General features: G+C 41.2%; 1 protein-coding gene across 3 annotated transcripts in view; it reads left to right on the forward strand.

Moving 5' to 3' along the window:
* Pir (pirin) overlaps nucleotides 1-12,896 on the forward strand; it is a 94,753-nt gene that overhangs the window by 19,065 nt on the left and 62,792 nt on the right. For 2 of the 3 annotated variants that reach the window (XM_042269023.2, XM_006973204.4), the window contains exon 4: nucleotides 8,847-8,930. The exons of the other annotated variant lie outside the window; for it this stretch is intronic. In XM_042269023.2, coding sequence (XP_042124957.1) covers nucleotides 8,847-8,930 — 84 coding nt within the window. The remainder of the gene's footprint in view (nucleotides 1-8,846; nucleotides 8,931-12,896) is intronic. 3 annotated transcript variants of the gene reach the window in all.

Consider the following 12,896-nt stretch of genomic DNA (forward strand, 5'->3'; position numbering starts at 1 on the left):
CCATAACAAAGGACTAACAGTCACCTCATCATAAGGTATTATGGCTTTGGGTCTCTCAGTCGACCCCATCCTTTCACTCAGAAATCATAAGGCTTACATACATACAGCTCTAGGATTTCATCTTTGCCCGGAACGGCTGATGCCTCTGAATTTGCTAATGTCGTGACTGCTGACCGTTCTGGCTGCTGTAGCATCTCCTGTCAGATCTCTCCTCAGAGGCAACCACTGTGGTCACAAAGCTATGTGGTGGCACCAGCATTTGTGAGGCAGCATGGGCTGGTCGAAATAATTTCATTCTCAGAGAGAGAAAATGTTGCTTTAGTTTCTTGCTCTACTGTTGTTACAATGTAACCTTAATGACACCAAACCATAATAATAATATGTAGATTACGGCATGTACCCAGGGCCAGATGTTTAATAAGTCCTAAAAGATTATGCAAATCCAAGTTGCATTAATGTGTTCAATACATCCAGCTTCAGTGACAGCTGGATGCAGCGCACAGTGAAGAGCTAAAAAATGTCCCTGTTGAAAGTGCTTCAAAAAAGAAAGAAAAGAAAAGAAAGAAAGTGCTTCAAGATGTAGTCATATACAATGACTTTCTGAATACAGACAGCCCAGTGACTCAGGAAACAGCACCAAGAATTGACAAATAGGATCGCATCAAATAAAAAAAACTTCTGTATGGCAAAGAAATAATCAACAGGTTACAGAATGGGGAAAATTGCTAATTATTTATCCTTAGGTGAATCCCCTTGTCAAAGGGATTGATGTGTAGAAGATAAAATTCAGAACCGGGTGGTGGTGGTGCATGCCTTACTCTCAGCACTTGGGAGGCAGAGGCAGGTGGATCTCTGTGAGTTCGAGGCCAGCCTGGTCTACAGAGCAAGTTCCAGGCCAGCCAGGGCTATTATTACACAGAGAATCCCTGTCTTTAAAAACTTTAAAAAGAAAAGAAAAGAAAAAATTCAAGAAATGGGTACCAAAACAAGTCATCTGACTAATAAATGAGCGAACAATTGCACAAAAAGTTCTCAGTAGAAGTACCAATGGCCAACAAATACATGAAAAAGATGTTGACTATCCTTAGCTATCATGAAAATGCAAATCACATTGAGATAGCACTTCCCGCTGGTCAGAATGGCTATCATCAGGACCACAAACACCACCAAATGTTGGGGGAGATGCAGGAGGAAATGGACCACTTATACACTGCTGATGAGAATGTAAATCGGACACAACGAATTCCATTGTTTACACTACTAAGAATACTTCAAAGTCCCAGCCTTCGATAGATAGTTTACAATATCAGTGTCCTGTAGGGAAAAAGCTGAGAAGAAACAATTCAGTGTAGGTCAGTGCAGGATAGAGTAGACAAGATGAGATGGTTTCATTCAGTGTGTGATATCTGAAGTGAGGTCTGAATGAAGTGACATGGAACCACGAGAATGTCTGGGAAATACACTTTAGGAAGTGTGAGGGAGGGTCTGAGGGAGGCCTTGCAAATGGGATCCCTGCCCGAGGAGGAGATGTGATGGATGTGCCAACTCTAGAACTTACTGAACATGTGCTGGGCTCCTGGCCACGTGTCATCACTTAGTTCTGACCATACTCAAGCAGCCCAACTTTTAGGTCCATGTTGTATCGGACTCCACTGGTCCTCTAAGAGAAAGTACAGGACTTCATTCCACAGCTCACAACTCAGATCACATAGACGGCAACCTGGTGATTCCAAGCAAGCCTAAACCTGACTAGCCCTGGATGCAGAAAGAGCCTCACCATCAGGGAGCAGCAGGGTAGGAGTTCTTGAAGGCTTGGCCCTGTGTAGGCTTATGACAGGACCATGTCAAGTTAGGACCAGAGGAACTGCACTCTCCTTGTATTTGCCCATTGGCTGAACATCTGGACTGTGTGTCATCCAGTTTCACTCACTCATTCATTCATTCATTCATTTGTTTGTTTAAAAATTGTTATAAACACGCTTGGGGACTTGGGATTAGTGTTAGATGGGTAGAGTTAATGGTGTCATTGTTCAGATTTCAGTGGGATTGCTCATGTTTTCATTTTGGAGTCCTTAAGTGTATGAATTCAAACATCCCATTTCTGCCCTTGAGGACAGTTCACAGTTGCTATTACACAATATGCTCCTCGCTGGCATCTCTTGTCAGCCATGAACTCAACTCGTGGTGTTTCTGTTTTGTTTTTCTTTTTTGTACTACACGGCTACCAGTAGAAAAGAGTCACCATTTTAGGGCAAAACAGGAAAAGGAAATACAGTTTTCCCTAGAATGTAGGGAACTTTTGGCTTTACAGGCTAAGTTTTGTGTTTACCAGACATAGAGTAGGGCCTCTTTTTGCTCTTCTTTTTACATGGCAGCCGGAAAAAAACCACGAGCTGTATTTTCTCTTGTTGGGAATTCTTCCGAATTAGCTTCCAGTTCCCTGAGATACACCTTTCTCATACTTCTCATGGTAAATGACCCTTTTCTTTCGCCACATTGTGAGTCTGTGCCTTTCTTTCTCCAAACACAAACAGCCAAAGAATTAGGAACTTACAAGGGAAGAAATACTTGGAAAAGACCCATGGAAAAGCCTAGGAGGAGGAAAGGAAGGCAGGAGACCCAGGAGCGTATCAGGTGCTCCGAGGAAACACCTGCTTCAGATTACAAACGAATTACTTAATTGGACACACACAACTCTTGAGCTTAAACAGAACACAATTCGCCAACGACCAGTGGCGATTCTCCAGCTGTTTGTGATTACGTAATGCCCTAAAAGATCATCTGGCTTGTCTCAACTCTCGGAAGTAGCTTGTTGAGGCTTTCTTTTTTTTCTTTTTCTTTTCTTTTCTTTTTTTTTTTTTAAAGCTCTTCTACAGGCATCAACTCATACACAAAGTCGTTGCCAAACATTAATGACACTTAGCAGTACATAAATAAACAAAACAAAAGATTATAATAAATAAAGTGACAGTAGTTTCTTTGGAGCTTGGAGATTTTTTGCTTTAATCATTGAAAGGTAGGTGTGGTACGTCCAGTAAAGCTTCACTGGCCAGATGTCTCTAACTCATGTTTTATAACAAACGCTGTTTACTTTTGTATTACCAGGAAAAAAGATGAAGAGCACATTGGGGAAATCGAGGTGGGGGGGAGGTGGATGACATTTTTCCCATGGTCTAAGAACAGTTTGCAAGTGCTCCCTGAAATCGAACTTGAAAAGAGCCCTCTCTTATGTATATTTTCATGTATAAATGAGTCATATCACAATTTACTTTTCAAGTTATCGCTCTGTGTGTAGATATGCATATGCATGCAAACATATATATGTATATATATACACATGTATGTGTGTGTATATGATGGTTATGGCTTGCAAATTGGAAGACTTCATGCTTGAATAATTGAAGATAATCCAGGATTGTAATTTAAGAGGGTCTTCTTTGCGAGCCCAAAGGAGAGCATCAGCCCAATTTCCCAGTAGACGGGAAATTGCCCTTTTTCCTGCAATTATTTTAGTTCAAAATCCATGTGTAGCAAAAACAGGAAAGCAATTGTAGACACCACTCTTTGAGAACTGGAAGCATGCTGTTTGTCCCCTTAAGGTGCTTATTGAATCCCAAGTGCTTTATTACCATTCTGGCATGAGTGCCTTCTAGAAAAATTAAACACTACACATGAAAAAGTCTGCGCTACACTATTGTCACATGAAGTGTGGAATAATCATGCTTATTGTTGCCTTCCTGCCCAGCCCTGCCCATTTAGCTGGGGAACAAATTTATAAAGACTAATCCATAACACTCATTTTTACTGTTTGGAAGAGGCACTCTGGTTTTCAGAATAAGAATACATGTTTCTGTTGGGGGGAAAAAGAGAAATTATTCATTATAGAAAAGTCAAACTATCACAACAGGGGAACGAAAACAGTAAAACATGCCTGCATTTACCATCTTCAGATGGCCACCATTGACGTTTTCTGTATATGTGTGTCAGGCATCTCTATGTAGACTGATAATCACAGAATGAAATTTCCTGTGATGAATTATTTATGTGTACTGTTGTATTTGACTACTTTAAAATAGAACTATTATCACTTCTGGGCATTTTGGCTCAGATCAAGTGTAAAATAGAATTATTATGTAACCTGCTGTTTCTTCCATACAAACATTTAATTCTTATACATCAGATACTTTCTTGTTAATTCACTTTTTAGGTGAGCATGCAAAGTAAGGGATTCATCATGCCATCTTTTTACATATGTGTCATTTTACATTGTTCTCATTCCCCCCCCCACTATGTGGCATGCAGGTGGAAAATGGAGAACTGGGGGTACTCCCTGCATACAAGTAGGGAGGCAGAACAGGAAGATCTGGAGAGGAGTGAAGGAAAGAATATACAAAACAAAGCAGTATGAACATGGCCTGAGGAAACCTGTTCATTTGTATGCTAATGAAAGCACCTGTGCCTATATGCACAGACACACACACCATCAACCCCGCCCCCAACACACATACAGATACAGAAATCAAAAAGAACTGACACCCAATACCGATTGCTTAAGTAAAGGAGGGCATATTATATGGCACAGTATAAAACCTCAATAACATGGCAATAGCAGGTCTGTTAGTGCCCTCATTTGAGGTTATGAAGAGATGTAATAAAGGGTGGCTATTGCCCAGCTTCAACTGTCAACCACGTGAGAAGATGGAAGAGTAGGAAAGATGGAGGCCCCCAATGTCTGTATTTGTGATAAAGTTAACGTTGGAGCCAGTGGCCTGTATCTCTGGGTAGGTTGGCTTCTGCATGCTGCCCATGAAGGTCCCTGTCACAGAGTTGAATCATCAAAGAAGGTCCTGCTTTCTATGTGAAAACTGATTCCTAAGAGGAAGGGGAAAGGAAAGGGCCCACCCAGTTTTGTCTTGCAAGCTCATCCCACTAGGAAGCATGCCTCAAGAGGCAGGGGCATGCTAACAGTAACGGAATACCCTCCATGTAAGAGGAAATACCAAAGGGGGAGCACAGGTTCTCCCGAAGCTTTAGCTTGAGATTTAATCAGCTGTGGCTGATGGAACAATGGTCACAGGGGATAAGTCAAGCTATGGCAATGGGAGGCAAGTTTGTGGATAAACTCAGTGTACTGTCATTCTTGGTTCTGTTTCTTAGATCTTTGAAACGTCTTCCCCTTCTTGAAGTTTTTCTCCCTTATTAGCCTCCGAGTCTTCATGGAAGACCCATCTTGCCCACTGTCACCAGTGCCTTTTCCCCTGGCACTTCCCCATCTTTTCTCATTGCTGTGACACAGCCCCCAATAGAAGCAACCCAAAGAAAGAAGGGTTTATTTGCTCACAGTTGGAGCTTACGGTATAGTCCATCATGGTGGGGAAGGCGTGGAGGCAGGAGCTTGAGGTGGTCGTCGGTCACACTGCATCAAGTCAAGAAGCGGGGAAAGATGAATACTGCTGCTCGTATCTCTTTCTTCTAAATATTCAGTCATGAACCGTACCCCATAGAATTGTGTCATCACCTTTGGGGTGTCCAAGCACCCAAGTGGTGGCTCTCAACTGCCACAACTCCAGTTCCAAGGGATCTTATGCTCCCCTCAGGCCTCCCAGAGCACCCAAGCATGCACATGGTGCACAGACATGCATCCAGGCAAAACATCCTCACACACATAGTAATGATGATGGTGGTGATGATGATTCAGTATCTGATAGATACCGAAAACTTCATAAATATTTTCTCATTTCTTACCTCCTGGCAATGTGTTTTGGCTTTCTTTTAAAAAATACAATATTTTCATTCTTTTTCTTTTTGTGATTTTACAGAGTTAGGATTTAGAGAGTTGGTAAAAGTTGTTGGTTTAGGAGGTTGGTAGAAAGGATAATTAATTAGTAAGTACTGATTTTTTTAATTTTTTTCTTTTATTTATTTTATTTTACAATATTATTCAGTTTTACATAACAGCCACAGATTTCCTTGTTCTCCCCCTTCCTGCCCCCCTCCCCTTCCCCCAGCCCACCCCCTAATAATTTTTTAAATTAAAAAATCCTCTTTTATTTGGTTTAGTATATTTCAGTGAAAATTAACGTCCCAACAGTAGATATTGGGGTTTTAATCAGAGATTTTATTCTTCTGGTTCGCTCATATAATAATAATGGTTAATGACAATTTGAAGTAAAATTTTCAAGATTAAAAAGGATAATCACATTGAGGTTTAAAGAAAATACAGAGGTAGCTGAAGTATGGAGAATGCCTCCAGTTATGAGAATATGCACTGCTGTTACTGCTGAGCCTGAAGTGGGTAGTTTTCAGAGAACCATTTACATGCCTTTCACAACGGCTTAAGCTGAATGGCACTTCTTTCAGGAGATACAAGTGTGTACAAATTAACTACTTTAAATAAATCATACAAAGAGAGCCTTGTATCTTGATCCCCACACATTTTAAGCCTCAGGTACTAACTTGAGTGTTTCCTGTAACAATATGACGATGTCTTTGAAGTAATTAAATGTTCCAAGTATTTGGTTTCTCTTTAGTCTTTTTCCCCTGATTTGGTTATAAGACCCTTAAAGAGGGGAATTTTAGAGTTCATTTTTTCTTTTGATTAAATAGAAATAAGAGAGGCCAATTAGAATGCTTCTGGACTGGGAGATTTTCTACTGTATACAAAATGCCCATTATTGCTGAAATCTAATTTTTAAATTCATTTGTCTAGATCAGAATGGCAAGCAGAACTCGGTGAAGATAGAAACGTTTTATAATATACTCTATTGGTTACGGCAGCCATTAGCTACAGGAGGCTATTGAGCACTCAAAATGTGGTCAGTGAAGCTGAGGAGCTGAATTTAAATTTTATTAATTTGATTTAAGTGAAACTTAAGGAGCTGCATGTGCCTAGTAGCCACTCTTGGGGACCCATAGCATTTCTCTTCCGTTTTAGATGTAGTATGGACACGAACCTGGGAATGATGACTTCAATTTGAAATTACTTGCCATATGTCATAAACAGTGTTGAGTACCTCCTGAGTCTGTGTACCTGATGTCAGAAATGTTTCCTTTGGGCTTCCCGACTCACCTTTAGAGCAAGGTGTGGTGACCTGAGATGTGCCATTCTCTACACTTGTGTGAACATGGCCTTGCTAGCAGAGACCTTGTTAGTCCAAGAACAGGCTTGTTTTAACCTGAGCTTCAGGCCTGGCTGTGGGAGACACATCATGTACTTTACTAGGCCTTCAGGGCGAGTGTTATTTTACTAGCCATGAGCTCTGGCATTCCTTGGAGAATGAGGCATAGTGAAATCCCCTTAAAGAGATCGCGTGGTGTGATTAGTCTGGCCCCTTGTCACAGATTCATTCTTTCAAGTTGCTCTCCTGTCTTAATTCTTCTAACAATAAGTCTTTGGTAGAAAAATTGAACAGATCTTCACAAATACTCAATCCTTCGCTCCTCCATGCTTTATTAAGATATACTGTGACAATTCTATACACTGCATTGTTTTGATGCATGCATGTATTGCAGTGTTTTGATGCATGCATGTATTGCAGTGTTTTGATGCATGCATGTATTACAGTGTTTTGATGCATGCATGCATGTATTGTGGAATGATTATCATCTCACAAGGTTATCATGTGTGTATTTATGTATGTACATATTTCTGTTTGTGAGGAGAGGTCAGAAGCCAGCCTTGGGTATGTAATTCTTCAGGAACTGTTTGCCTTTTCTAAAGACACAGTCTCTCACTGGCTTGGAGCTTGCCACGTAGGCTAGGTTGGCTGGCCAGTGAACCCCAGGGATCTGTCTATCTTTACCTCCCCAGCACTGGGATTGCAAGTATCTGCCATGCCTGGTTGTTTTGGGTGGGTTCTGAGGATCAAACTCAAGTCCTTGGGATGTCATAGAACACACTTTACCAACTGAGCCATCTCTCCACCCCCATAGTATCAAATGCAGTATTACTAATTCTAGTCACATACTGTGCATTGGGCCCCAAGAACTTATTTATCACATAACTGTGGGCCCCGGACCTACATCTCTGTATTTCTTCCATTCCAATCCTTAGTGACTAACCCTTTAATCTCAATTTCTGTAAGTGAGATCGTGCAGTCCTTGTCTCTTTGTGTCTGTCTTATTTCACTTATGTAATGTCTTCTAGCTTTATCCACACTGTAAACAATAGCAGGCTATCTTCCCCTTGTAAGGCTCTGGATCATTCTGCACTTTGTGTATGTGTGTCGCATTACATTATCCCTTCATTTGTTGGACACCTGAACTAATTCTATATCGTGGCTATTATGAATAGTGAGTACTACAGTAAACATCAGTGTTTTGCTATGTGTTTCCTATGATGAATTCATTTGGTTTTGGTATATAGCAAGGATTGAGAGAGTGGGATCCTATGGTAATTCTGGTTTTAGTGTTTTAAAATAACTGTCATCCTGTTTTCTATGGTGTCGAGACCAGTTTACTTCCCACGAACAGTATATAAGCGCTCCCCTTTCCCACATTCTTTTTTTACAATACCCCGTGTTTTGACTTGGAGAGTATGTAACTAACAGGTGTGAGGTGATGTCACATTGTCGTTTTGATTTGCATTTCTCTGATTAGTAATGGTGAGCATTTCTTCCCATTCCCGCCAGCCATTTGCATTTTTTCTTTGGAAAAATATGTATTCATATCCTTTGTCCATTATTTTAATGGAAAAGCACCTTGAAATAGGAAAAAATGTTTTACAAATGAAGGTAGTGTTTATATCTAAAATAATTATGGAACTGATGCAAGTCAATAGTAGAGATCCCAAGCAACATGATTTTACAATAGTCAAAGGATCAACTTTTTCTTCTGTTTCTAAAAAGGTATCTTACCTTCTGGAAGGGGGCAGCATGGCCCATGAAGACTTCTGCGGGCATGTTGGTAAAATGAACCCAGGAGACCTACAGGTATGGCCATGGCAGGGGCTTGCTGATTGGTTAGCAGTCTTAGATGGTGTATGTTTGATCTTGCCTGTTTCCAGTACAATAACCATCCTTCCCACTTCTCTCCTACTCATACCTTGATCTCTCCTGTCTTCGTTTCTTTTCTGTTGCTATGACAGAATACCCCGACAAAAACATCTTGAAGAAGAAAGAGTCATTTTTAGTTCACAGTTCATAGTGTTACCAGGGAAAACAGGGATCTCTCTTGTTGGTTTTCAGTCTCACTGATAAAGAATTAAAAAAAAAAAAACCAACCAGACTCAGATGGAAGCTTGAGACAGTTTATTAGCATTTGAGGGAAAAACAACAGACCCGGCAAGCTATGAAACTTAGCGCTGTCAGCAAGATGCAGACAGAGAAGCTGAGAGAAAGTCTTTTGAGTTGGGGTCTAAGAAAGCTCAGCATATTGGCCAGCAGCTGCATGTTGGAAGGGGAGAGGCACTTCAGAGACAGAGTGAGAAAGTCCAGAGGATCAGGGAAGCATGCTTAGGCTTTTGGTCAGTATCTGAAGAAGAGATAGAAGGAAAGAAAGGAAGCTACGTTTTTCTGAGTTAGAATTCAGAAAGCAGGCAAGCTCAGGGGTGATGATCGGCATTTTCCTGAGGGAGGGGCTTCTGTGGTGTATAAGTGCATCATCTCATTAAGGGGATAATTATTCCTCCCACCTCCTTAGCCTGTCTTCTGGTGAATTAGCTTTCTTGAGGAATGGTCTTGTGGCTACATGACTGACAGGTCCAATTGGATTCTTTTTTTTTTTAATCTGTTTGTTTTTTCTTTTTTTTAAGGATTTTTTTTATACATTTTACATACCAGTCACAAATTCTCCTTCTCCTCCCTCCTTCTGCCCCTCTCACCTTCCCCCCAAACCACCCCCTATCCCTTCTCCAACAAGGCAAGGCCTCCCATGGGGAGTCAGCAGAGCCTGGTACATTCAGTAGAGGCAAGTCCAAGCCCTTCCCCCTGCCTCAAGGCTGTGCAAGGTGTCCCACCATAGGTAGTGGACTCCCAAAAGCCTGCTCATGCACCAGGGATGGATTCTGATCCTACTGCCAGGGGCCCCTTAAGCAGATCAAGCTACACAACTGTCTCACTGGATTAATTCTTAAGGAAGGAGAAGCAGTATGTAATGTTCCAATCTTTAAGGACAATTAGAATGCCATGTTTCTATCAAGGCCGGGGTAAACTCAGATACCATTCTTTTGATGGGATGAAGTAGCTTTTCCTTAATGGACTTCAACAGAACCCTGAAACCTCCCCCTCGTCATATAGTATTTTAAATTTTAGGAAGGGGCAAAACTGATACTTTTCTTTCAGCAGTACTACCAGGGAAAAAAGTGTTTGGGAGCCAAAGCTGACCATGAGGGAGGAATCCCTCTTCAGTGTTTTACAAGGGTCCTAATGCCAGTCTAGCTACATAACAAAGGTATAGTCCATCATGGCAGCAAAGTCCAGGCTCCAGGAGCTTGAAGCAGCTGCTCATATCACATCCATAACCAGAAACAGAGAGTAATGAATGCATGCTCAGCTCACTCTCTCCATTCCATACAGTTCAGAATCCCCTGAAAAAAAAAAAAAGCCCTGCCTCAGTAAAGATGGTATTACTAATCAGTTGACACATCAAAATAATCCCCACAGGCATGCACAGAGGCCCATCTCCCAGGTGATTCCAGATTCTATCAAGCTGAGAACACTAGCCATCTTACCCCCCTTTCTGGGTATTCTTCTATGCTGCCGGGAAACCAACACAGATCTCCCGTATTCTGTTCTCATCTTTTCCTTGATCCCTCAATCACTGTTTCTTGTGGTGCTGGGGATCAGATGCAATCTTTATGGTATTTCATTTCATTTATCTATTATTTATTTGTATGTGTATGCAAGCACATGCCGTGGCACATGTATAGCCCTCAGAGGACAACTTGTGGGAGTCGGTTCTCTCCTTCTACCAAGTGGATCCCCAGGATCGAACTCAGGTTGTCAGGCTTGGCAGCAAGTGCCTTGACCTGCTGAGCCATTTCAGTTTTGGATATCACCAGTCACTTCTTAGTGCTCACCCAGTGGTTCTGTTGTCATTGTTTTGTTTGTTTTTACTTTTCTTAAAGTGTAATCAAGAGTGACTGTCCCAACTGCCATTCCTTTCTCAATTCACGGAAGCCTTAGTTGGTCTGTCTGCATCCTTCCCTTCAACCTGTATTGAAGCTCTTCGGGTAGTGATCATTTATGATGTCCCTACTGCCAAACTCCGCACTTGAAGACCATTTCAATTCAGTCCTTCTAGACTTAGGTTCTGCACTTGTGACACTTCATTATTTATGTTTCAATTCATTTGCATGGTTCAGTGTTGTCACTTAAGTTAGTAACCCAAGGTCAGGCAAGGTGGCTCTCACCTCTAATCCTAGCCCTCAGGAGGCAGAGATAAGTAGACCTCTGCGAGTTCAAAACCAGCCTGGTCTACAGAGTGAGTTTCAGGGTAGCCAGGTTACATAGTAAGAGCCTATCTCAAAAAAGAAAATAAAAGATAATAACTCAAACTGTGTGCCCCTGAAACTGCTTAGACCATTTTGGTCAGTTGAGTTGGTAGGAGCTCTATATGAGACCATTTACATATTTTGTGGGATGCAAAGTATACATATTGGATCATGATGTTTCAGTGAAAATGAAATAAAAAACAAAAGCAAAAGGAAAATGGTATCACAAAAGAAAAAGGAACCTCCCACTAGAGCAGAACATAAAACAGAGTTTGCTCAAAGTGGCAGACAGATAAGAACCCCAGGGCATGTCCTGCTCATGGAATTGGTCACTTCTGCTGTTCACCTCATCAGGCTGCCCCTGTAGATGCTGGTCCACACTTAGACCGTCACAATTTCATAGCTGGGACCAGGGCATGGCAGTTTATGTCTATAATCGCAGAATTTGGAGGGATCAAGAATTTAAGGCCAGCCTGAGTTACATAATGAAATCCTATCTCAAAGCAACCCCAGTAACAACAATAACAAAACAGACTTAGGCATAGTATCTTTCAGCTTATTCAACCTTTCCATCTCCATGAGCTCTTTGAGATCATTAGTATTTTGCATCCCAGTTTTAAATGAGAGGATAGGGATTTAAAGGTATTTAAAAGTGAAAGGGTATTAGAGTTATTTGAAAAGCCTCAGAGTTAGTAAGTGATGGGAATGGAAAGAGAATCATGTTCTCCTCATCCAAACCCTGTGAGTGGGCTGTTTTAAGTATTACCAAGCTATTTTTTATCTAAAAAGTTAATCAAGAGATTGAAACTATAGGAGGGGGGTTTGAGTTGGCTATTGTTATGATACATTGTATACATGTAAAAAAATTGTCAAAGAATAAATAAAATAAATAAAAATACCAAGAGAGGAATTTTTATGGAGGAGGAAAATAGAAAGAGATCTTTGAGGAACACCAATAGCTATTGTCAGACAGAAAAATAATGGATCTCCATTAGAAGGTTCTATCAGCCTTATCCAACAGAGTAGAGAGAAATATGTTTAGACTTAATGAAGTAAAAAAAAATCTCCAAAACATGTAGTAGTTTTCTTTCAGGTCCTCATACTTGTCTCAGACTCTTGTTCTCATGCTGCTGTTCCCTTTCTCTGGACTCCTCCTGTTTCTTTCCACTAGTCCATGCTTACTCTGGGTTTCAGCCTGATGGTAGAGCCAAGGCAACTTGAGCCACTACATGGACTCTGGTAGAATTGTCATTCTTCACCGTACCAACCAAGCACAGAGATAATGGCAATGATTAGTTTGATCGGTTGTCTATAAGGATTTTTTTCTCTCCAAGGGCTGGGTGGGAGATGCTGCTGCTGGCCTGCTTCTGAGTTTAGGTGGTAACAGTTCCCATGTATCCATACATAGCACCCCATCTGAAGTGCATGCATTGGGCCTCTCTCAGAGGCTCCTGGTCACTGAGGG

Source organism: Peromyscus maniculatus, chromosome X (genome assembly GCF_049852395.1).
Source record: "Peromyscus maniculatus bairdii isolate BWxNUB_F1_BW_parent chromosome X, HU_Pman_BW_mat_3.1, whole genome shotgun sequence".
Lineage (NCBI taxonomy): Eukaryota > Metazoa > Chordata > Mammalia > Rodentia > Cricetidae > Peromyscus > Peromyscus maniculatus.